Raw genomic sequence first — 26,756 nt, forward strand, 5'->3', positions numbered from 1 at the left:
TTGACCCTTAAAATGAGGACTACTTTTCATCTTTTTGGTATGATTTAGATGAAGCTTTTGCTTAAAAGATGAAGAATTTAGATAATCTAGAGAACTTTTAAGCTATGATCAAAATTTAGGTTCTTCCTTTCACCTTCCCTCCTCCCTTTCCTCTCTCCCTCTCTTCTTCTCTCCCTCCCTTCTAACATCTTTCACATATGCATATTTCTCCCAGAATTTTTTAATCTGGGGCAAATTCAACACGAATTTAAGGCAGATGACTGATCAAGTTAGCATGGTATAGTGGAAAGAACCCTAAATTGGAAGCTAAAAGACCTTTGGTGCTTACTATTTGTGTGTGACTTTGATAAGTTATTTTAAAACGTTCGTAGCCTCTGTTTTATTATTGTTACATGAGCAAGATGAGATGGACCTTCTTTCTACCTCTAAATTCTTTGATCATAAGTCATGTTTAGGTATGAAAGGGTAAGCACATATTTAATCATTTCAAAGTCTCAGATCCTTGGGCAGCATTGATGAACCTTTTGGAGATCATGTGCTCCAATTGTATCTTCAAGACACCTTTGAGCCCCCACATTACTCCACATAGTGGAGGGAAGAAGTGCTGGCATTGGTCTGCTGGGTAGAGGGGTAGGGCATGTGAAAAATATCCTCAGGTGCAGTGGAGGGGGAAATGGAGCAGCCCCCTTTGGCATGCCAGAGACACGTGCCATGTCTTCGCCAACACTGTCCTAGGGGAATAGGCAAGGTTAGTATCTAGACAAGACAGTAGAATGAAGAAGCTTGAAAGAGAACATCCAGGAGCAGCTAGGTAGTTCAGTAGATAGAGCCAGGCCTGGAGTAGGGAGGAGCTGGGTTCAAATTTGGCCTCAGATACTTCCTAGCTGTATAACCCTGGACAAATCCCTTAACCCCATTTACCCCTCTTCTGCCTTGGAACCAATACATTGATTCTAAGATAGAAGATAAGGTTTAAAAAAACAACAACATCCAAAGGTCTGCCAAGGTGAGAGAACAAATAGGGAATCATATTAGGTGGTAGGAATCAGGAACTCAAATAAGGAGAATAGGGACTTAAGAAGTCAGGGCAACAGAGTCAGAACTGGAGTCTAGAAACAGTTATAAGAGAGGTACTTGTAACTGAGTTGGGGGTGTAGAAAACTCATAAGTGTATATTATACTGGAAAGAGCTGGAACTGCTTTTATTCTGTGTCTGGAGGTGAAACTACAGATTATATGATCACAAAGGAAGTAGAAAACATATTCCTAGCTTTGGAACTCTCCTGTTCTGTGATAAGAAATTGGAAATATTTCCAAAGGAACTTCAATTTCCTTAGGCTGTGTTTCTGTAATGAAACCCTATGATTCATAATGATGTAGTGGATAGTGTTGGACTTGGAGCTAGGAAGACCTGGGTACAAATCACAGTTTGTACATTTAATAACTGTGTGATCCTGGGCAAATCATTTAATGAACTTTTCTCAGTCCTTCATCTTTCAATGAGAAGATTGGAGATAGAGAGCATTATGGAATATAAGATTAGAAAATTTGGTCATATTAAGTTAAAAAGGTGTATGCAAACAAAAATAATGCAGCCAAGATTAGAAGGAAAGAAGAAAGCTGGGGGAAAATTTGTGCAACAAGTTTTTCTGATAAAGGCCTCATTAAAAAAAAAATCCTTATCGTCTAGCTTAGATCCAGTAATACCACTAACTGGGCCTATATATACAAAAGAGATTTTAAAAAAGAAGAGGAAAAGGTACAAAAAGGTTTATAGTAGGTCTTTTTATGGTGACAAAGATTTGGAAATTGAGGGGCTCATCAATAGGGAATTGCTCAAACAAATGCAGGTATAGGATTATGATGGAATACTATTGTGTTATAAGAGATGATGAACAGGATGCTTTCAGAAAAACCTGGAAAGACAAGAACTGATACAAAGTGAAGTGAGCAGAAACAGGAGAACAAGGTATACCGTGACAGCAATATGGTATGATAAACAACTATATTCATAGTTTTTAGCTATTCTCAGCAATACAGTGATCTAAGGCAATTAATTCCAAAGAACTTATTATGAAAAATGCTATCCACTTCCAGAGAAAGAACTGATACAGTCTGAATGCATATCAAAGCATACTTTTTTTTAAACTTTAGTTTTGTTTTTGACCTTTGTTTTCTTTTGTAGCATGACTACTATGGAAAAAATGTTTTTCATTATTGCACATGCATAACCTACATCAAACTGCTTGCCCCTTCTGGAAGGAGGGAAGGAAGGGAAGAAGGGAGAGAATTTGGACTAAAAAAAGTTTAAAACTAATGTGAACATTTTTTACATGTAATTGAAAAAAAAATTAAAACTTAAAATGAGAAGGTTGATCCCCCAGGGTACCTTCCATCAAGGTCCCTTCCAGCTTTAAATCTGTGGTCCTATAATGTTTGTGGTGGTTGTGGCCTAGGTACAAACCAGACTTGCTTCTATGTATAGACTTGAAATTTTCTCTGTGAACTAATATCTGATGATACTGAATGCTATCCACCTAGCACTAGCTTTGGAGTTAGAGTATCTGGATTTATAACCTTATTTCTCCTTACCTGTTAACATGGACAGATCATTTAATCGCTCTGAGCTTCATTTTCCTGACCTATACAATTTCAGTTTTATTCAGTAGACCTTTAAGTGTTAACTGTGTACCAGGCATGGAGTGTTGGGGATACAAGTAAGAAAAAACAGCTCCTGCCCTTCAAACTGCTTATAATCTAACAGGAGAAGACAACACAAAAAAAAAAAACTTCAAAGGGGTATGGGACCCAGGTACCTGGTGGGTTATTCCCTGGTGTTAAAGCCAAGGGAATCAGCTGATGGAAAATGGTGTTACTAAGAAAGTTATGAATCCTTTATAAAGAAAGGCTTTGGGAGGAATTAAGTACTTTGTTCTCCAGCCCTCTCCCTCAGAAGAGACAGCTAAGGGTGAGTTGAGAAAGTAGTATATCAGAACCTGTCAGTCTTGATAGTGATGAAATTTCAGGTGATTAGTTTATCCTGTAGGAGGGAGTTTAGAGTGAGAGATTGGACTAGATAACCTAAAGCAGTAATGGTGAAGCTTTTAGAGACCACATGCCACGCCTCCAAAGAGCATGCCATGGCTCCCCCAACCTTAGTGCTGGGCATCGGGCATCGGGCATGCCCTGCCCTGCCCCTCCCCCCAGGGAAGGGAGGAAATGAGGGAGAAAGCACTCCCATTGGGCTACTGGGCAGAGGGGTGGGTGAAGTGAGGAATGACCTCTGCTCTCTGTGGGCACATGGCTGCCCACCTTACCCTGTGCACTCCCATTGGGCTGCTCCCACCAAGAGGGGTTGGGAGATATGGAAAAAAAAAGTCATCAGGCATAGTGGAGAGGGGGACTGGGGGAAGGTGACTTCATGCCCACAGAGAGCTCTCTGCATGCCATTGGTTTGCCATCACTGACCTATTAGGGGCCCTGTCAACTCTGAATGTATAGTCTTAATCCTAGATCTGGTTAGGATGGTAAAATATGAACTGAATGCTACAGAGACTAGGACTGGCTGGGAAGACTGGAGTCATCTGCATAGATATGTGTCTAATGCCTAGCCTTTCTGAATTCTGAGCCTTTTATTACTTATTGTAGTTTTAACAAAGAAAGCAAAACTAACAATTCAACTGGTTAATAGGAATTGCACTCTACTTATAACTTTATTATTCAAAATGAGAAGAGAGGAGAAATAATAGAAACATTCATGGATTGGCTCAAAGGTTAGAAATTGGCCCCAATTGCCAGATGTCATTGATAATAGGTTTGATTTCTTATAGCAAGGATTATTCTGATGAAAGGTAGGGTTTTTTTTTTTCCCCACTGCCTCAGAGATACATTTTTACTTGTGGGGGGAGGGTTAAAATGAATGTGAATTGGCTTCTTCTGTGGAGAGTCTGACTACAGAAAGAATCATAATGACTGAACCATGAGATTCAGGAAGCTGTCATGATTTCTGCTTTTAGTAGTTTACATCAGCTCTTTCCCCATTCCCAGACTTTACATTTCTCTCAGACAACCCCCACCCCAGCTGTATTGCCATGATGAAAGCCTTAGTTTCCTGTAATAGAGGACAAATGGGGACAAGAATAGAAGTACCTACCTCAAAATAAGTCTTAAAACACTCTAAATACAAGCTATTATTGCTTTCATCAGAGTAGTAAAGATGAATCCCCTTGGTTTCATGTAGGGGATCCTTATAATATATGTTGCCAGTGTTGTCTTTAGGTTAATGGCCAGATACTTTAAAGCAACATGATCTTCACCAAATTCTCAGCACTGGCAACTGACTGGTTAGGAATGGTTATATATTTCTTAGGTAAACTTTGTGGAAGGGCTGGAAGCAGTTGAGATAAAGGATTCAGAAGTCTGAGCCTACCTGGAGATGGAAGCTCATGTGGAGATGATGGCTAGTGATGGGTTAGGCTGCTGTTTTTCCTTTCCCATCTGTCTTCACTTTACTATACTGTGACACTAAAGAGACTGGCCAGAAGAGGTGGTACTGAGCTAATGAGCATGTTTTTAAAAAAAAGATGGTAGTGTGATAATAGTGCAAAGAAGCCTGGGCTTGGAGACAGAAGACCCAGTTTAAAGACCAGGATCAGTTACATACTAGCGGAATGAATAATTTAATATGTATGTGTACCTTGGTAATGATATTTGCTCATCTAGTTTATGGATGGTCATGTAAGGAGTTACCTACTCCTGAAGTGAAATGGGGCACCTGAGGAAGGAGTGGAATGCCACCCATAAGGAATCTTTTAAGAGGAAGGCTGATAAGCACTTTTTAACTGTCAAGTGCTTTATAAGTTTCCTGCTGCTATTATTATTAGCTGCATGACTTTGGGCAAATTATTTAACTTCTCTGAGTACCAGTTTCTTAATCTGTAAAATGGAGATAATAATACTTCTAGTGACTTACCATCAGGAGTTATGAGGAATTAAATAAGATCATGTACATAAAGTACTCTATAGATATAAACAATTCTTAGTTAAGTAGAGTATGGGCTTGTCTGACTTTTTCTTTTCTTTTTTTTTAAAACCCTTACTTTTCATCTTCAAATCAATACTGTGTATTGGTTCCAAGGCAGCAGAGTGGTAAGGGCTAGGCATTGGGGGTTGTGACTTGCCCAGGTCACACAGCTGGGAAGTGTCTGAGGCCAGATTTGAACCTAGGACCTCCCATCTCTAGGCCTGGCTCTCAATCCATTGAGCTACCCAGCTGCCCCCTGACTATTTTTCTTTTAAGAATGATGCCAAGTAAGCCCCATGAAATTCAAATTTCTTCATCATGTAAAGAAATCCTAAAGAAAATCTTTTTTTTTAAATGTTTTTTTTTGTAACTTTTCTTTTTTCTACATCACTGTTACTACGCAGTGGATTCCTCCAGCCCCACAGTAAAACTCTTCCTTGTGACAAATAGATATAGCTAAGCAAAATGGATCTAGTACATTAACCCCATCTGAAAATGTGCCTAATTCCACACCACCATCTCTGCCAATCTGATGCATTCAGCATTCTAGAATCTTCCAGTGTTGTTTTCCTTTACCTTAATGTTGTCATCATGTAAATTTTTCTCTTAATTCTTCTTACTTCACTCTTATCAGTCACATCCAAGTCTTTTCAAGTTTCTCTGAATTTGCCATTTCTTTTGTTGCAAATACAGTACATTCGTATTACATAATTTTTTTGGAAAACTTTATTTAGTCAATTTAGAATATTTTTCCATGGTTACATGATTTATGTTTTTTCCCTTCCCTCCCTCTACCCCCTCCTGTAGCCGAGGGGCAATTCCACTGGATTTAAATATTTTCTTGATCAAAACCTATTTCCATATCATTGATGTTTGTATTAGGGTGATCATTTAGAGTCTATGTCCCCAATCATATCCCCATCATCTCGATCAAGTAGTTGTTTTTCTTCTGTGTCTACTCCCACAGTTTTTCCTCTGAATGTGGATAGTGTTCTTTCTCATAAATCCCTCCGAATTGTTCTGGATCAGTGAATTGCTTCTAATAGAGAAGTCCATTACATTCGATTGTGCCACAGTGTATCACTCTCTGTGTACAATGTTCTCCTGGTTCTGCTCCTCTCACTCTGCATCAATTCCTGGAGGTTGTTCCAGTTCACATGGAATTCCTCCAGTTCACTATTCCTTTGAGCGCACATATTCCATAATTTTTAAAACTGTCCCATAATTGCAAAAAGTATTGCTATTTTTTTATATGTATATGGGATTTTTTTTTCTTTCTCTGACTTCCTGAGAGCATATACCTTGTAGTGGTTATTGCAGGTTCAAAGGAGAGATATATATTTTAGGTTTTTTTAAAAATGATAATTCAAATTATTTCCTAGAACAGTTGATCAGTTCAGAGCTCCAACATTGCATTAGTATATCTGTTTTATCACATCTTTCCCAATATTCATTCTTTAATTCTTTGCTTGTCTGTTAGTGTTAGATAGAACCTAAGTTGCTTTAATTGCATTTATTAGTTTTTTGTAGCATTTTTTCCAGTGAAGCATTCGTTTTTTAAAAAACCTGTTGTGGCAGCTAGGTGACTGAGTGGATTGAAAGCCTGGACTAGAGATGGGAAGTCCTAGGTTCAAATGTGGCCTCAAGACAATTCTATTTGTGTGACCCTAGGCAAGTCACCTAACCCCCATTGTCTAGCCCTTACTGCTCTTCTACCTTGGAACCAATGTGCAGTATTGATTCTAAGATGCAAGGTAAGGGTTTTTAAATAAAAAAAACCCCAAAACCTGAATGTTCATAGCTTTTGGAATGTGTGCCTTTGATCATATCTTTTCTCCATCTTTCCTGAATCTACTCGAAGAATCAGTCTTACTATTATAGAACTGTTTTCTCCTTTTTGACTTAAGGAAAAAGGGACCAGATCCCAAGAATGAATTTGTTGATTGATATATTTTACTTTAACACATCACTAACTTCATAACAAGTTCTTGAATTCCTTTTTAATTAAAAAAAAAAATCCAACACCTTTATAATTTGTCTGTAACAAAAGAAGGAAGTTTTCTTTTGTGTTATCTGACCTAGTAATTTGGACATTATATTTGACCAGAATTATGTTGTCTTTTGTCATTCATGTTTATATTAGACAAGTATACATTTTTCTTTTTTTGCTTTCTTTATTTTTTATTAGTTCTTATAGATTTTCTCAAATTTCCCTCATTCTTCCTTTTTGTCATTCCTTATGTCAGAGTGATATTTTATAATATTAATATGCCATTTGTTCAGCTATTCCTGGATTGATGAACTCACGTTATGTTTGCGATTTTTTTCCTCCAACAAAAAGTGCTGCTATCAATATTTTGGTGTATGTATAACATACCTTTTTGTCATTTACCTCTTTGGGGTGTATGCCAAGTAATGCTATCACTGGATCAAAGGGTGTGAATCATTTAGTAACTTTTCTTGCATAATTCTAAATTATTTTCCAGAATGGTTGGACCAATTCAGAATTAGTGTACTTCCCATAGCCTCTCCGGATTTTTATTTCTATATATTTTTTTATCTTTTATTTCTATCCGGATAGCTATTTCTATCTTTTATTGTATGGCCGTTAAGTGTGAATTAATGTTTCTCAGTTTTAATTTGCATTTCTCATCTTAAGTGGTTTAGAATGTTTTTATGTAATTTTATTAGTTTGCATCTTTAAAAATATATTTCATTTTTTCCAATTACATGAAAAAACAATTGTTAACATTTGTTTTCTAAAATGTTGAGTTCTAATTCTTTCCCTCCCCTCCTCCTTTTTTGAGAACATAAACAGTTTGATCTAGGTTGTACAAATGACATCATGCAAAACATATTTCCATATCGGTCATGTTGAGGAAGAAGACGCATATTAAAAAAAAAAGAATAAAATAAAGTGAAAAATAGTATGCTTTGACCTGCATTCAGACTCCATCAATTCTTTGGAGATGGATAGATTTGTTCACCAACTTCACCAATCCATTTGCCTTGAATTATTGTATTGCTGATAATAGCTAAGTAACTCATAGTTGTACAATATTGTTGTGTAAATTACTTTCCTGGTTCTGTTTACTTTATTTTTTATCAGTTTCATAGAAGTTTTTACAGTTTTTTCTGAAGTGATTCTTCCCATCATTTCTTATAACACAATAGTATTCCATCATAATCATATACTACAACTTGTTTAGCCATTCCCCAGTTGATAGACATCCCCTCAATTTTCATGTCTTTACTACCACAAAGTTGCTATAAACATTTTAGTACAAACAAGTCTTTCTCCCCTTTTCCCTTTTTAAAAAAACTATAATGAATGTAAAAGATAAATTACGATCAAAACATTGTATGTGAAATAGAATTACTATATTGTATCCATTCATATTTATTTTTCATGTAACCTTCAGAACAACCCTACTGGATAGGTAGAAAAGATGGTTTTAGTTATATTTAGGTGCACAGGGTTATAGCCTTAGCGATGGGAGGGACCTCAGAAGACATTTTGTTAGATAAAAAACTAAGCCCCAAGAAAGTTAATGAGACTTGCCCATGGTCACACATGGAATAGTCTGAGGTAGGATTTGAACTTAGGTTCTCCAACTCTAGAGCCAATGTTTTTTTCCTCCTTACTATGCTGCTTCCATTATTCATGAGACACCTTTTATCAGCCCTATTTCTGTCACTGTGTAGGTGTAGAAACATGAGGCACTGTCCTTACCCAACAAGGAGAAAACAGGTTTGGAATATCTTCTGTGGGAAAGTAGGATAGGGAATAAATCAGGAAGAAGTAAAAGGGGGGCAGCTGGGTGGCTCAGTGGATTGAGAGCCATGCCTAGAGATGGGAGGTCCTAGGTTCAAATCTGGCCTCAGACACTTTCCAGCTGTGTGACCCTGGGCAAGTCACTTGACCCCCATTTGCCTAGCCCTTACCTCTCTTCTGCCTTGGAGCCAATACACAATATTGACTCTAAGACGGTAAGGTAAGGGTTTAAAAAAAAAAAGAAGTAAAAGGACTATTTTCCTTTAAAGACTGTCCAGTTGAGGTTAGAGAATGTAGATTTGGAGAGGATCCATTTAGTTCATGCATGATTTTTCCATCTTTGTTCAACAGCATGTAGAGGAGGCAGATGGTGAAGTTATCTAAGGTAGGGATTTAGCAAGAGTTGAGGGGTGATGGACAAAGGATCAAAGAGCAGAGGACAACATGGAGTTGAATTGGTTCAGACTGGGAATGGAAGAAGGTGAAGTCCAGGTCAGGGATAATTGCCTGAGAAAGTATGGAGGTGTGGAGTGATTGATTTCAATAAGGTAAAACAATGTCAGAGTTTTTAATCATAGAAGTGGAACACTTGCAAGTGATGGCAAGACCACTCCTTTGTGTGACTGAGGGATGGCAGGATGACCAAGGAACCTAAAGGGATTCAAGGAGATTGCTGAATGGAGAAGTTGGGATGTTTTATTGAAAATCTGCTTAGATAATAAAATTCCTTAGTATTAGGTTGAAAATTTGGGCTAGTAAGCCTAGGACTGACCTCCTTGAGAAAGGTGGGAGAAAAATTAAAAACCATCACCATACTTTGGCCTCCTGAGTCATGCTCAGACTGCTTAACATTCAAGGTCTTCCATAATCTGAAACTGTGTTGGATTATTTACTTTTTTTTTTTAAACCTTTACCTTCAGTCTTGGAGTCAATACTATGAATTGGCTCCAAAGCAGAAGAGTGGTAAGGGCTAGGCAATGGGGATTAAGTGACTTGCCCAGGGTCACACAGCTGGGAGGTGTCTGAGATCAGATTTGAACCTAGAATCTCCCGACTCTAGGCCTAGTTCTCAATCCACTGAGCACCCAGCTGCCCCCCCGGATTATTGACTTTTTAGGTTTTTGAGAGTACACATTATAAATTTGATTTGTCATGTTAATTATTGTTTTTTCAAATTTTGTAGGTCTGTCTTTCTCATATGTTTTACCCATTGCTTACTACATATTATATTAAACTTTCTGTAGCCTCAAGAATATTATGAAACCATGTTATAAATGCAGCATTATTATAGCCTTCATACTGTCCCTTTTTTTACCTCATTGTTATACATAGGTGTGATAAGTATCTGCAGGAGGTGTTTATTTCTTTGGGTTTTCTACATCAATATACAACAGGACTAAATACACTGATATAGAAAAATAAGCAGTTTATACATCTAACTATATCAACATCAGTAGCTTACTTCCCCAAACTTTATAGTAGTGCTACAGGACCTCAGATGATGCTACATTCCCTTACAGAACATTTCCAGTCTTTTGACCTTCTGTATAGCCTGTTCCCCGATTGCCACAGTAACAGTTACATTGTAACAATTCCATTCTGGCTTTCTCTGAATTTATTTTGGGCCATTTCTCCTAAATGAGTCTTGATTTGCTTTATAATTATGTTAATACCTCACAGAAGTTAAACTTTGGAGTTTGGTGTCTAAATCTGATGAGTTGGTATGTCAGAATACCGTTGGAATTTAAAATAGAACTAAGCTAGTAGTCTCCAGTTGTGACTCAGAACATTTTCTCCTGATCATTTTCCCAGCTCCCAAACAGTAAAGACTATATAAGTACCATTCTAGTCCTTGGCCTAGAATTTCACATACTGGGGCATATTTCCAGTCTCTCTCCACCCCCACCGCACATCCTTTTTTCTCCCTGCTGTCAAGGGGGTGAGAAGGAGCCCTGTATAGCTTTTGGATCACTTAATCTGTCTCAGATTCTATTGTGGGAGAGTCCTATAATTAGGGAGTCACTGCAGAGTGTGGAAATGTTCAGAGCAGGGGCTTCATCAAGCATGGGTCCAGGGACTAGGATGGAGAGACTGAACCTATGATTTAATTCATACAGGGAACTCCCAAGACTAGGAGTCAGTTCAGGTTGGCACCTTCTCTGAAGCGCTGTCTTCAAGCACTGCTTTTAGTTCTCAAGAGGTGAAGTGACAATAGTCATGATGAACCTTGGACCCAGGTCTTCCTGGTTCTATAGCCAGTTTTGTCCATTTAAACACATTGCCACTTCTGTTAAAGCCACCACCATTTTTCCAACCTTCCAGATTCATAACTTTGCGATTATGAACTTTTAACTTTCAGTCCACATATTTAGTCAATACCAAATCTAACATTCATCCCTCTATAGCATAATAATAGCTAGTATTTACATAGCATTTTAAGATTGCAAAAATTTCCTCAAATCACTTTAGAAATCATGCCTCTACTACACACAGGGATGGACTTGTCATCACCAACAAGTATTCTGCTTCTGTGATTAAAAATCTTGACATTCTTTTTCCTGATCATAATCAATCACTCCACCTCTTCCTATGCCTTAATCAATCACTTCCTTTCTCCTTATGCCCTCTGCTTCCCCTAAATTCTTTTTTATTAAATTAAACTACTTCTTCACTGTTACCTATACTCCTTGCACACCTCAGTACTTGGACAATTACCAAAGATTTAAATTAATATCAATAACTCCAAGTATTTTTATTTGAAGTAGAAGAAATGAAAAAAAAAATAGAAGTTCGAAGCCTAATAGTCTAACTAAAGTAAGACCATGTGTATAAATTCTCCTGTCTGGCTCTCAGCCAGCTTTAGCAGCCATGTTCAGGGAAAGAGGGGGGGGTGGCATCACGCCAAAACTTTATCCTTCATAAGTTCATGTATCATAAACATGCAAATAGGATGCTGGATAAGAGAGTCCTGGGAAGCAAATTCTAGCCACACACCCCTGGGCTGACTTTACCTTCTGCCCTTCTGAACCTGAACCATATCATTAACTGGTTCAATTCCAGTTTTCAGAATAAAAAATTGTGACAGATTTATGAATCTTTAACAGTTGTGATTGCAACATCTCTTGTATATGCCCCCTTCTCTCCTATTACCCTTATTTTCATTACCTGGTACTGGTCTTTTTCACCTCATGCCTGGACTTAATTGCAATAGATTAGTTTTCCTGCCCATGCCAGTCCATTTTTTCTTCCAGCCCATTTTTCACTCAGCTTTCAAAGTGATCTTCCTAAACATAGTTCTATCCCCTAAATAAACTCTGTTGACTTCTTAGTGCTCTAGGATCAAAAATAAAAACCTCTATTTGGCTTTCAAAGACTTTTATAGCTAGGCTTTCTTAACTTTCTGGTCTTCTCATATTTTACTACCCTCTCCACCTATTCCATACCCCATACTGACTAGCCTCCTTGCTGGCTTTTCCACAAGACATTCCATCTCTCAGTGTGTCCATTTGTGTTGGTTATCCCCCATGTCTGGAATGCTCTGCCTCATTATTTCTATCTTCTGAATTCCTTCACTCCTCTGAAGTCTCAGCTATAGTCCCACCTTCTGCAAGAAGCCTTCTCTGGTCACCTTTTATGTTAGTGCTTTCCTTCGGAGATTATCTCCAATTTTGTTTATATGTAGTTGTTTGCACGTTGTTTCCTCAATTAGATTGTGAATTCCTCAAGTCGGAATTCTTTTTTTCTTTATACTTCCAAATCTTCAGCATGTTGCTTTGTTGACATATTGACATTTCTTCTACACCTCTTGGTTCCCAGATGCATGCTCTCTGATCAAAGGAGACACTGAATCCTATGATTCAGATCATAAACTTCTGCGGTTGAAATACTTTCTTGAACCTTGTAAGTCTTGGTTTCCTTAAAGGTCTAAAAGTTTTGAGTTTTGAATAGACCTTTATAACATTCCAGAATGCCACCTGTTTGAGGATGATTCAGTGTGTGAAAAGCTCATTTGATTCCATGTTCCTAAGTCTAGTCTTGAACTTACATATAGTGGTTATTGATTGGAAGCTATGGAATTCCATGGCATTTTATTAGATACTGTGTTAGCCCTGATTTTTGCCATTGCTTGGTTTGGGAATGCAGAGCCAAATCCTAAGGAATATAGGATTATATCTTTAGAGATGATGGAACTTTAGAGATCATCCAATCCAAACCCCTTGATAATTAAGGAAACTGAACTCAAAACAAGATTAAATAACTTTCCCCCGGCTACCTAGAAAAATGAGAAATTAGAACCAGGTCTTTTTGACTACAATGCTATTTACTTTATTCCAGGAGACCCTCTAGTCACTACCAGTCTCTTCTCTCTCCCTCTGTCCCCAATGGAAGATGACATATGATCATTGTTGGGGGTTTTTCTCCATACCTGGAGTTAGGGGGTGGTTGTGCGTGCTTATAGCAGATAGTTTTGGCAATTGATGTGGCAAGACTGGATTTGGTTAGTTGTATGCTGTAAATTTCATATTGTACACCACCTATCACTTTCTTCAAGTCTGATCTGTTCATGGGTTTCATTGGTTTAAGAGTCTGGGCAGTCTGCTGTAGTTGCTTCTGATTTAGACTGTATAACCCTCGTCCTCCTTTTCTTTGTTGGGACATTTTTTTAGGGGGCATCAGCAAGGGACTCAAATGGTAGAAGAGAACTCTCAGTCACCAGTCACTCAGTCAGTAAGTACTCATTAAGCACCTTTTGTGTGCTAGACAATGTGCTAAGTGCTAAGAATAACAATATAATTGAACAATACAATTCCTGTACCAAGGAACTTAAATTATAATGAAGGAGACTATATAAATATTAGGTAGTTCAGAGGTTCATCAGGAAATGGGAGTCCAAGAAAGGTTTTTTATATGGAAGGTAATGCACCTGTGACTTGAAGAGAGAGAGTTTATGAAATGGAAATGAGGATGGAGTTCACTCCAGGCATTGTGGACAAGCCAGTGAAAAGACCCCAGGGATAGGAAATGGAATATTATGAAGAACAGAGAAAAAGACATATCATTTGACTCTTATTACTGAGTGCAAGAGGGAGAGTGATAATTCAATGAGGCTAGAAAGATAGGTTTGGGCCAATTTGTAAAAGGGCTTTAAAAGCTAAACAGAGGAATTGATATTTCATTCTAAAGGCACTAGAGGTAGCCAGTGGAGGACATTAAGTAGGGGGACAGGATCAGAACTGTGCTGAAGGAAAATCTCTGTGGCCAGCAGGATAGGAAAGAATTGGAGTTGGGAGAGATTTGAGGTAGGTAGGTAGCTCCTGGAGGCTATTTCAGTAATTGATACGAGTGGAGAGAAGGGATCAGATGTGAGAGATGTAGCACAGTTCCAGTGCTGCTGTGGGGAGAAAATGGGATATTTGCAAAGTATTTTTATTATGCTATAGAAGTATAGATTTGCCAATCGATTGGTATAAGAATTGAGTGAAAGCGAGAAGAATCATAATTGCAAGGTTGTGAATGCAGGAAGCTGGAAAAATGGGGAGGTCTTTAAAACAAATAGAGAACCTTGGAAGAGGGTGGGCTTGGTCAAGGTCATGTGGGGACAAGATAGTGAGATCTGTTTTGGACCTTTTAATTTGAAATGCCTCTAGGACATCAGGTTTGAAATGATGAGTAGGCAATTGATGATATAGGATTGAAACCTAAGGGGAGAGTGGGCTGGATATTCAGACATATTATTAGAATGTTATCAGCATGGACATGATTTAAAGCTCTGGGACCTGAAGAGGTCCCCAGAGAGATTATAGAGGGAAAAGACCAAGGAATTTGGGACAGAGCCTTGGGAAATACTCATAGTTAGGTGGTTGATGCTAAACTAGTGAAGTACTCTTGAGAAATGGTTAGACAGGTAGGAGAATCAAAACTGAGGCAGCTTGTGATAAAGTAGAATTTCCTGGGCCAGAAGTCAGAAAGACTTGAGTTCAATTCCAGATTCAGTCATTTACTAACTGTGTGACCCCGGGCACTTAACCTCTTTGTGCCTCAGTTTCCCCCAGCTGTAAAATGGGGATAAAAATAGTACCTTCCTACCAGGGTAATTGTGAGGGTCAAATGAAATATTTGTTAAGTGCTTAGCCCAGTATCTGGCACATAGCGTTAAGAAGATCATGTTTACTTCTTAGTGTCATGAAAACCCAGAGAGGAAATAGTATTCCAATAGGTTGTCAGGGTTATCAGCTCTAGCACTTGAAGCAGTCTGGTAGAGAAGGATGAGGCCTAAAAAAGACCATCAGATTTGTAATTCAAAGGTGATTGTTAAATTTGGAATGGGCATTCTCAATGGAAGAGGTCAGAAACCTAATGGCAAAAGGTTGAGTAGAGGAAGTGGACGTAGCTAGTATAGATGCTTTTTCTAGGTGTTTCATTGAGATAGGAAGGAGGTGAGATTATATTGAAAGATGATCCTCTCTCTTAGGCCTGCCCCATATCTTTCAGACCAATTACCTGAGTTCAGTTCATAAATTGATATCTATTATCTCTTACGTCTAGTTCTCGATTTATCTTACAGGATGAATAGCAGCATCGAGGTCAGCCCCTAGGGATAATTTCCTTTCCCCTTCATTTTGAATCATGAAATAATTTTTATTGGAGAATGCTGTTGTCAAATTGGTTTGGTCATTTCTGACTCTTCGTGACTCCTTTTGGGGTGTTCTTGGCAACGATAGTGGAGTGGTTTGCCATTTTCTTCTCCACTTCATTTTACAGATGTGGAACTGAGGCAAAAAATAGGTTAAGTGACTTGCCCAGGGTCATATAGTCAGTAAGTTGTCTGAGGCCAGATTTGAATTCAAGATGAGTCTTCCTACCTTAAGGCTTGGCACTCTCTACCTAACTCTGTGCCACTTAGTTGCCCATTTCTGGGTGGTTCTGGCATATTGAACAGTCATCTGTGAACCCTGAATTGTCTCTATTCATCTTGTTGGGTAGATCACAGAGCTTCTCTCATTGATCTCTAGGGTCTATGTAGGAACCTGCAAGTGCATTACTGGGGTGTACAGTTTATTATCCCATTGAGCCCAGGTATAATCAGATCTTGAATGTATCAATGTCATTTGATTGTGTAGTTGTACACTGCCTGCTCCATGGGAGGAATGATCTGCCATTATTCAATCTATAAGTTGGTAGCTCTGGCTTCATAGTTATTATAATTTCATCAGTTAACTTATTGCCTCTATGACCCAATAACTACCAGCTTTTTAAAAAACTCTTATCTTCCATCTTAGAACCAATACTGTGTATTGGTTCTAAGGCAGAAGAGTGGTAAGGGGTTAAGTGACTTGCCCAGGGTCACACAGCTAGGAAGTGTTGGAGGCCAGATTCGAACCATCTGAGCCAGCTATCTTTTAAAAATGTTTATTAAAAATTGTTTTTTAATTGATGAAAATCTGACTTCCTTTTATCCCCTTTCCTCATTAAAAAAAAAAACAAAGCCTTTATAACAAATATGTGTAGTCGAGCAAAAAAAAATTCTCACATTTGTTATGTACAAAAAAAGTATGCATTGATCTGTACTTTGAGTCTATCACCTTTCTGACTGGAGGTGGTTATTAGCATATACATTATTGCTAGTCCTTTGGAATTGTGGTCAATTACTATGTTGGTAAGCATTCCCAAAACCTTTAACATTGTTTTTATAATATTGTTTTGCAGAGTAAAGTGTTCTTCGGGTTATTCTCATTTTACTCCATATTATTTCATATAAGTCTTCCCAGCTTCCACTGAAACCATTTCTTTCATAATTTTCTTTTTTTTCTTTTTATTAGTCAATTAAAGTTAAGGGTCACAGTCTGAGGCTAGATCTGAAAAAAGGACTTTACATTTCCAGTCCTGGCTCTCTGTACACTGAGCCACCTAGCTGCCCCAACATCTGACTTCTGGGGCTTGTAACTTGTAACTCTTGGTCAGTGATGTTGAACCTTTTAGAGAGCAAGAGCCCAAACTGTAATCCTAATGCTGCATTTGACTCCCTCTCCCCCACCTTACTCCAGACAGAGGAGGGAGATGGGGTTCCCATTGGGCTGCTGGGCAGAGAGTCAGATGATGTGGAGAGGGGGAAGGGAGCAGCCCCCTTTAGCATGCATACCACAGGTTCACCAAAATGGCTATAGGTTAACAGCCTATTCTTGACCTTTAGGTCAACTCACTAGATCTGATTTTTCTTAACTGCAGACTCTTCCTGATCAACACATCATCAATGTAATGTGCAGCACCTCAGCGTAAAAATGAACTGTACCTCACCTGCTATTTTGATAGACTAAGTTATGATTGATTTGGGTGTTCACATGCCCTTAGGGGGAAGCAAGGTAAATGTACACTGCTCCCCTTGCCAGGTGAAGTGCTTCTAGAGACCTGACAGTATTGGCACTAAGAAGAATGTATTAGTGTGGTCTGTTGCTGTGCTTTCCTAGAGCACATGTCCATTTCTTCTGATGCTGTTACCACATCAAGATTAACTACAGAAACCACTGGTACCAATTGTGGAAGGGTTAGTTGATAGTCTTTGTGTCCTGTCTAGCTTCTATATTGGTCAAAGAAGAGAATTGAAAGGTGAAATGAGCATTTTTGTCTTTTTCCTGGAGTTCTTTGGTGACTGCAGTTGTATGACTTACTCCCTTTGGGAGGTAGTACATTTTTTGTTCATAATTTTAAAAAGCGCATCATTACTTATTATAAGTATTTACTAAGTGCTCCTTGTGTGCCAGGTACTATGCTAAGTGCTAGGGATATAAAAAGGCAAAAAACAGTATTCTCATGGGGGAGACAGCATGTAAATAAGTACATTCAAAGTATAGGCAGAAAGGAAATACACTTACAGGTGGGGTTGGATCAAAAAGGACTCCTTCAGGAGTGGCAGAAGGATCATCAGCTTTCACTTCACCTTGCCAATCAGGATAGCTCTAACATTTTGGGTTAGGGAACCAATATGGAGATTGTGTCAGTTACTCAATATATCCATTCCTTTATTATATCTGGGGTTTGCACTCTTGTGCAGTCTGGGATCCACTTGTCTCTTCGTTTAAAGGCAGCTGATGGCACACATGACTGGAGAGCTGGGTCTGGAGTTAGGAAAACCTGAGGTCAAATCTGGCCTTTGATACTTATTACTTGTATAATTCTGGACAAGTCACAAGTGCTATTTGCTTCCATTTCCTCAGCTATAAAATAGGGAGAGCATGTTATAAACTTATTGAGGACCAAATGAGATAATATTTGTAAAAAAATAAAACACAGTGTCTGGCACTAATAGGTACTATATAAATGCTTATTCTTTTCTTTTCCCTTCTCCCTCTTGATCTTTCTCCTTAGAAATTTTGCAGAGGATCAAATGTCTCTAGCCTTGGGTTTGTACTTACCTGACTCTCTTTTTTAATTTGGGTGGGTAGTCAGCAGCACCAGATCACTGGGGTCTAGGTTGAAAGAGGCAGGGGAATTGGGTATATCCAATTCATCTCGACCCTCAAAGTCTTCCCTCCATGTCTGCATTCTACATCTCAAAAGACCTACCCACTTACTGATTAGACCTTGAATGTAGAGATGTGGCTGAACACTAACTTTTTGGCATCATTGTCCTCAAGGTGGGTCTGAGCTTGTTTTTCTGCTGCCTTAGCTAGCTCTTGACACATCTTCTGGGAATTTTACAAAGTTAGCTTATGTGCTGCTAGTTATTCCTGCCAAAGACAGTTCTGCCCTCTTTCCCTTATAGTTTGCTTGGAGAGGAGAGCAACAGACACACCCTTAAATCCTTGGATTCTTTTCATTTTTTTCCAGTGTTATGGCCATCTTATCCCGATCTATGAGAACTGAATGGTTTGGACTAGATGATCTCTATGATTCTTTTCAGCTCTGTGGGTCTATGACTTTGCTTAGTATAGATTCAAATGTCCTTTAATCTAGGACTCAGTTGAAATGTTGAACTGATGAAATTAGATACCTAGTTAATAATAGCTTACATCTGTTATTTTAAGGTTTAAAATGGATTTTTTTCATCATAACCCATGGGCTAGTATACACGTTGTCCCCATTTTACAGATGAAGAAATAGAGACTTTTAGAAGTAAAGTTACTATTTCATGGTTGTATAGCTTGTACATTTTGGATATAGGTCACTGGCCTTTAAGACCAGTTACTGAATCAGCAGTGGTTTTAGGAGAGGTTTAGAGTTGGTTTTGAAGGGTGGTACTTAGTAGTTGTTATCATGTGGTTGCTGTGGATGACTTTTACCTAGTTCTCTTTCCTTTCTTCATAAATAGCTGATTTAGGGATCTTAGTTTATTAAGTGCTGATTCTATTTGGTTATGTTTCTAGCCATTTCATGATTTACTATCTTGTATTGTTTTATAAGGTAATAAATGAAGAAGACTTTATTAAGAAACTGGACTGCAAACCTGACCAGCATCTGAAGGTGGTTTCCATTTTTGGAAATACTGGGGATGGGAAATCTCATACCCTTAACCATACTTTTTTCTATGGCCGTGAGGTCTTCAAAACATCCCCAGCCCAGGAGTCTTGCACAGTGGGGGTTTGGGCAGCCTATGACCCAGTCCACAAAGTGGCAGTAGTAGATACAGAAGGGCTTCTGGGAGCTACTGTCAACCTAAGCCAGAGGACACGGCTGCTGCTCAAGGTTTTAGCCATCTCTGATCTGGTCATCTATCGGACTCATGCAGACCGACTGCATAATGACCTCTTCAAGTTCCTTGGAGATGCTTCAGAAGCCTACCTGAAACACTTTACCAAGGAGCTCAAGGCCACCTCTGCCCGCTGTGGCCTAGATGTCCCTTTATCTACACTGGGTCCTGCAGTCATCATTTTCCATGAGACAGTACATACCCAGCTGTTGGGTTCTGGTGAGTAGTTGCAGATGTATATTAATCTTGCTGAATAAAAGGAAAAATGAAGTAGTTGTTAGCTTGTTAGCACTTTCTTGGTAATAGTTTTAGTAATAGTTTTTTCTTTTTCCTCCATTTTAATTTTCTCTGTGTAGCTCTTTTCCCTCTTAGTATTGGATTAAACTTTGGTTGGCTGAATTTCCTTTCCTTTCCCCAAAAGAAGAGGTACAAAAGGTGGAGGAGAAACTTTAGAGAGTTTTTTTTATTAAAGGAACTTGCCTAAGTATTTCATATAAAAATACTTGATTTGGAGTCAGAGTATCTGGTTTTGAATATATCTCTGCTTGTTTCCTTCATATGGTTAGTCATTTTTCTCTGTCTCAATTTCCATATCTGTAAAATGAAGAGATTAGACTAGACTAGTGTTTCTCAAATTATTTCGTCTCTGTATTCTTTAATTATCTTAAAAATTATTGAGACCCTCAGAGCTTTTGTTTATGTGGGTTACATCTATAAGTATTTATTGTTCTACAAATTAAGATCTGTGAAGTCTAAAATATTTATTAATTAAAAAATAATAAATCTATTACATGTTAACTAAATACTATTTTTATTCAAATAGCTTTCCAAAACCAAAAAAAAAAATAGTGAGATTAGTGGCATGGATTTACATGTTTTTTGCATGTCTCTTTAAATGTCTGGCTAAATAGAAGACAGTTGGATTCTCATCTTTGCTTCTGCTTTCAATCTGTTAGGATATGTTGTTTTGGTTGAAGTATGTGAAGAAATCCAGTCTTATATAGATATGTAGTTAGAAAAGGAGGAGAAATTTAATGCAGATAACATCTTAGTATTATTATGAAAACTTCTGACTTTGAGTTTTCCCCATAAGAACTGCTAGACTAGGTGATCACTAAGGTTCCTTCTAGTTAGTTCTAAGCCCTGTGATCCTGTTAGTTTGCTTTAATCATATTAGATCTTGTTTTCTTAAAAGTGTTAACTTCTTAAGGTGTTTTCCCCATGAATTAATATGCAATATTAGTTATTCAATTTTAAATAAGAAATAGTAACAAAGCTGACTGTGGAAGTCTGTATTTGAGTCATGATGTATACTTGTCTTTTAAGTTGGTAAGTGATATAGGAGCACTTAATACTATTTCTAATTCAGGAGGAATTTCCCCTATTTTTATGGTGGGAAATGGGAAGATAATAATACCTACCTCCATCTCTCCCAAAAGGGGGAAAAGGAGTTAAAAAAATAAAAAGAATCAATGGAACACTAAAAATACAGAGAATAAGAGCAGAAGAAAGTTCAGAAAAGGGACACAGGAAATCAATTTCACATTGTATCCTATACAATCCTCTTTTCTTCTTTTCTTTGTGGAAGTAAATGTTTATGGTTGTTAATGTTTTCAAGTTCATAATAAAAAAATAAAGTTAATGAATTTAAGAAATATTACCTTTACTATATTACATAAACTACCCTTGTAGTTTGGGAAATTGGAAATGATTATTTGGTGATCTGTAGCAGAATCTCATTGCAAAATGGTTTTATGTTAATAGATTTAGTAATATCATAGGTAACTATTTAGTAAAGAACTGTTAAAAAATAATTATCCTGTAGCATACTATTGATCCTATCTTCTAACCTAGCACTCTAAAGTGCTAAAATTCCAGTGGTAACATGATTTGCAAATGTATTCATCAAAGGGTTACTGGTAGACCAGAATTTTAGTAGTGGGGGCTCCAATATCCTGTTGCCAGTTAAATGCCCTAAATTAACATTTTATTCAAACTGGTGAAAGCAGGAAGGAATAATATAAAATCAGTAATATTTGTTTTAGGGGACCTGTAATAGGTATTTCTTTACTTTACTAGGAAAATAGGAAGGTTGAACTAAATTATTTCCATGGTTCTTTTCAGCTCCATGATTATGAATTTAAGAAAAAGAAGGGGTAGAAAGACTTTTCTCTTAAGATTTTTTTCTGTATGTTGAACTAGTATTGTACACTTAATCTTCAGGGCTTTTGGAGAGTGATTCATTGCTACCTTTGGGTCTGTAACTGAGCCATCTTTTTATATTACATTGTCAGGAATTCTTTATAGAAATGTGAGGTATTTAGAGCAGGAAAATTCTGTGTATTTCTGAGAGAAGGAATAGAATTGGGGAAAACAAATAATTTGATCTGTCACCTTATTGCATATGATTTCTACTTCTCTTTTACTTTATATGTGTTTCTTCTTAGGCTTGAAAGCAAATGAATCATTTTGCAAACGATACAGACTAAATTATTGGAGAAGTGATTTGGCCAAGGACTCATTCTGTACTGATACCTAGCTTTGCTTCATCTTAGTTTATTGCTTCGGATTAACTGTGGGAGAAACAGTGTCTTCAGACCCTGTTTGCATGGTGCTTCCTTCTGCTCCCTTAAGTGGTGGAAAGGGCGTATGGGAAGAAATAGCTGGGAATAGAGAAGAGAGAATTCCTTTTCTAGCTTGCTAACTTTTCTTGTGAAATTAAGAAAGATGCCCAAACCCTAACAGTCTTTTCAGTTTATCAAAAAGTTGGTTTTTCCTTAAGAAGCTATTTGTTCATGTACCTGTATTCGTACCTCTACAGATCATCCCTCTGAAGTACCTGAGAAGCTGATACAGGATCGTTTCCGGAAGCTGGGTCGATTCCCTGAAGCTTTCAGTTCCATCCACTACAAAGGAACAAGGACTTACAATCCCCCTACAGATTTCTCTGGGCTCAGACGGGCCTTGGAGCAGCAGCTGGAGAATAACACTACCCGTTCTCCGAGGCACCCAGGGGTCATCTACAAAGCACTGAAGGTCAGTGTGTTTCCAATCATGGATACTCATCAAACTCCTAGTAATTAATTTTGTGGGGCAGTTAGTGGGAGAGAGATAGGTAGTTAGGATACATTAGGGAAATCCAGCAGGTGGTAGAACTTCTTCCTGTTGTCTTAGATGGTAGAGGGAAATTGGTGTCCACAACCTGGGAAAAAGTTCAAGAAGCCTAGGCATTTAAGAATAGGAAAAGGAGAATTAGTTCTGAACTATGCTGCTGACATCCTAGAAAACTGCTTTTCTTTCTTCACCAGTCAGGTGTACTCTTTCTCAAGGAGCTTTAGATCACATAATTTAAAGATGTCAGCATGTTTTTCTTGGGCTCCCTAGAGATAATAGTGTTTACACATATACACACACCCCACATAGATTTGGTTCAGTAAAATTCTTTTAAAGCACTTTTTTATATTGCAGATTTATTTATACTATAGAATTAATGATGCCATCCCATGTCATGATTGATATAGGATATTTCAGTATTGTAAAATGTAAAGCCTATAACTTGGATTTAGTTTTTGCCCTCCAACATTAATTCCATTTTTTTCTTTTAAAAACTTGCCTTCCATCTTAGAATCAGTATTATGTATTGGTTCCAAGGCAGAAGAGCAGTAAGGACTAGGCAGTGGGGGTTAAGTGACTTGCCCAGGGTCACACAGCTAGGAACTGTTTTGAGGTCAGGTTTGAACTGAGGACCTCCCATTTTCAAGCTTGGCTTTCTATCCAATGTTACCTTGCTACTCCAGTGCTATATAGTATTTCACTATCCATATTTGGAAAGCTCATATTCTCGCTACCAGCTCATCATACCTCTTCATCAGATGGCATTTGTTAAAATCCATATGCATATAGATGCTTCAAAATAATGATAAAAACCAGTGGAACTTTGGTGCATGGGATGGAAAGGGTGGCTCAGGGTCATAAAGATGAGAAAAGTAGCAATTTATGTTTTTCTTTTTTTTTAAAAAACCTTTACCTTCTGTTTTAGAATCGATACAACTATTGATTCCAAGACAGAAGAGTCATAAGGGCTGACCTTTTGGAGTTAAGTGACTTGCCTAGGGTCACCAGCTACAAAGTGTCTGAGGCCAGATGTGAATCCCAGGTCCTGGCTCTAGGCCTGGCTTTCTATCCACAAAGCCACTTAGCTGCCCCCAATTTATATGTATTCCTAAGGCACATGATGTTATTCCTATACCCACTCCTTTTTTTTGCATACATGCATAGAGACACATATGCAATCAACCCCATCCATAGCTGTCAAAAGTATTTTTGGGTCCAATAAAGCTAAAGACAAAAAGATTTCCAATAGAAATTTTAAAACTTTTGACAGTTCATGCAGATGGGAGCTTGAGGCTGCCATCATAGCCATTCTCAGATGCTTACCAGGAATAATATTTAGATGACACTATCAAAGGAATCAAAAGAATGTGTGTCAAGAAGCATGTCAGACACTAATGTGTGTTGAGGAGACTAAGTCTCTCTGAAATCTACTCCAACTCTATTTGCTAGGCACATTCAAGAAGAACAGTAGAGATGGCAAGGTATTTCAGGATTATGATTCATAAAAGTTGTCTGGACAGGCCATGAAATTACAAAGATTCTGACCAAATTGGAGTTATGGTAATCTTTTTTCACTGATGACACACTGATCTTTATTTCAGTTTCTGTTTTGGTGGCATATAATATTGTATGATTGATTTTAAAAGTTGTTTGAACTTTCCTCCACTAATGATTTAGTTATTTAAATTTATAAAACCTTGAATTATTCTGTAAAGATAGTTTCAAGGGGGCAGCTGGGTAGCTCAGTGGATTGAGAACCAGGCCTAGAGATGGGAGGTCCTAGGTTCAAATCTGGCCTCAGACACTGCCTAGCTGTGTGACCCTGGGCAAGTCACTTGACCCCCATTGCCTAGCCCATACCACTTTTCTGCCTTGGAACATTGATTCCAAGATGGAAGGTAAGGTTTAAAAAAAAAAAAAAGATCAGTTTAAGCTGTTCTTCGAAGTGAGGTTTAAAGGAGCAACATTGCCATTCTGTTAGAAAGACATAGCATAACTTTTTTTATTAGGTCAGGTGGCCTAAATTACAGTCAGAACATTAAAATCAGAACCAGGTGGTTTCCTGGATTAGCGTTCCTGTGATTCTTAGCTATCGCTAAGAGATCTAATTTTTCAACTTCTCTCTTTTTCCTTGTTCTGTGTGTGTCTCTTGCTTTCCCAACTTCTCCTTAGTGAACTTAGTAATGTTTTAGAGAGCTCCCCATGTCATAATAGAATTTTCAGAATATGGGTATTTAATAAGTACTATTTGATGATGAGCTGCTTTTGATCTTAATAGCTTTTTGGAAGTTCTGCTTCAGTGAATGACCAATTTGGATTGAATCTAAGATATCTTGGGGCCACTCAATGTGACTGTTATTGGTTTTGCAAAGGCCTTAAAGCTTAATTCTGCCTTTTCTTTATAATCCTTTCTTGTATTTAGGTTGGTTGATCTTTTAAAGATTTTTAAAAAGAGAATTGCATTTTAATCATTGATGGTCCCCTACCTTCACTCTACATTGGAATATTAGAACAACCCAGAGTTGCTTTTCATCTCTTATTAAATAACATATGAGAAATAGATTAGTGGGATGAACTGAAGAATTAACTTTTCATGTATTACAGTCAACTGTCTACATATTACCTAAAATATATCTAGAGATCATTTCCTTGACTTTTATGGACCTCATGATTATATCCTTGTCACTCAGGAAGAATCTTGGTCCTACTCTCTTTAATGGAATTTCCTACTGTCCAACTTGGTTCCAGGTCCCTTTCTATTTATTATGTGTTCTCCTTGTTTTATGCTCTTTGCCCTTGTTTACCACAGTGGTAGCAGGAACTGTATTAGCACAGAAACTTGCTAGGGGAGTGTCTTCTAGAAGAGCTGGTAAATTTATCTTGGAGAGAACAAACTCTTAATAATTAGTAGTAGCAGAAAACTAGTACTATGAGTCAGACTCTAGGCATTTTAGAATGGGAGTAACTTTGATAATAGAGATGAAGCAGCTGAGGCCCAGAGGGGTGAAGTTATTTGCTAAGGTTAATATACTAACTAGCTTGTACAACTAGTAAGTGGCAAAGGTAGAACTAGGACCCAGGACTTTTGACTGGAGAGGAATCTAGTGGACTTTGTGTTACATTATACTCTTGTGAGTCCGGATTGCTGCTGTGTAATTGAGGCAATAATTTATTAATTAATATAGGCTTAATATTACATCATTATTCCTTAGGCCACCAAATGTAGAAAACTTTGGCCTTCAGATTCCATCATGAGAGAATTTATGAAGGGTCTACATTATAATTATTGGGTGGAGATCGGGAAGGAGGGAGAGGCAGTCCTTGTATTATTATTTTGCAGTCTAAAACTCCAAATTTGAAATAGAAAATGTATTGCTATCTCTTGTTTAGTGCTAGCCATGTAGGTACAATAGAGAAAGAACCATGTTGTTGCCAGGGCAACTGAAGTTCAGGATCGTCTGGTCTCCAAGCAACCATTCCCCGACATGCTACAAATGCTTTTTCCAAGGTTTTTTTCAGAAGGGAGACCCTTCCCTGCCTTTCTCCTCCAACCTCAGGACCTTGGGAGGAGGAGAACCCAAGAAACTCAGGAATGATGTGAGATCTGGAATCTTGGATGGGGGGAGCAAATTTGGATCATGTGGTATTATCTACATTGGAAAAGAAAAATCAAGTTGCAGTTGAGGGAGGACAACTTTCATCTACCCTGGTACTTAGTAAGCTCCCTAATATTTTTCTCCTTTGAGTTAGGTAAGCCAGCTGAAGCCTGGTGGTGCCAAAGTATTAACCATTATCTGGTTTTTCAGTAATTACTCAAGGAATTGATTTATTAGCTTACCTACTTTCTAGAAGATTCTGGGCCCCAGGAAGTTCTCTGCAACTGGCATCTGAAGTAATACCATCTGATTTGCTTCAGAGGCAGCCAGCCCTTTTCTGTGATGTCATAATGAGTTGTTGCCTTAACAAAGATAAACCTATGAGAAAGATGTCCATGGAAAATGACAGTAATTTTCAAGTGCATACTTCATAGGAAATCAGTTTGTAAACTGAGCCCAGAAATTTAGAATGACCTAGGAAATCCAGAGTCTTCTCCCTTTTTTTAAATAGAAGGAAGTAGTTGAAGCAAAGGTGATTCTTACACTTATGTTGCTGTTGGATCA

The 26,756-nt window shown here is 37.9% G+C and overlaps 1 protein-coding gene and 1 long non-coding RNA gene across 8 annotated transcripts in view; one reads left to right on the forward strand and one right to left on the reverse strand.

The window, feature by feature from the left end:
• Positions 1-26,756, forward strand: part of ZFYVE1 (zinc finger FYVE-type containing 1) — a 64,460-nt gene that overhangs the window by 21,507 nt on the left and 16,197 nt on the right. The window contains exons 3-4 of one of the 3 annotated variants that reach the window (XM_001368264.4): positions 19,197-19,701; positions 22,304-22,518. In XM_001368264.4, the coding sequence (XP_001368301.1) occupies positions 19,197-19,701; positions 22,304-22,518 (720 nt within the window). Of the gene's footprint in view, positions 1-19,196; positions 19,702-22,303; positions 22,519-26,031; positions 26,313-26,756 lie in introns of those variants that run through there. The other 2 variants (XM_016427671.2, XM_016427670.2) reach the window with 2 other exon arrangements.
• Positions 451-26,575, reverse strand: LOC103098943 (uncharacterized). 5 transcript variants are annotated; one of them, XR_008914979.1, is made up of 3 exons: positions 26,435-26,575; positions 22,296-22,705; positions 451-731 (listed from the first exon to the last, which is right to left on the reverse strand). It is a non-coding gene; the product is annotated as an uncharacterized LOC103098943 (long non-coding RNA). The 5 variants fall into 5 exon arrangements; XR_008914976.1 differs by having other exon boundaries at positions 22,284-22,705; XR_008914977.1 differs by lacking the exon at positions 451-731 and adding an exon at positions 19,743-22,145 and having other exon boundaries at positions 22,284-22,705; positions 26,439-26,575.

The sequence above is a fragment of the Monodelphis domestica genome, chromosome 1, assembly GCF_027887165.1.
Source record: "Monodelphis domestica isolate mMonDom1 chromosome 1, mMonDom1.pri, whole genome shotgun sequence".
NCBI lineage: Eukaryota > Metazoa > Chordata > Mammalia > Didelphimorphia > Didelphidae > Monodelphis > Monodelphis domestica.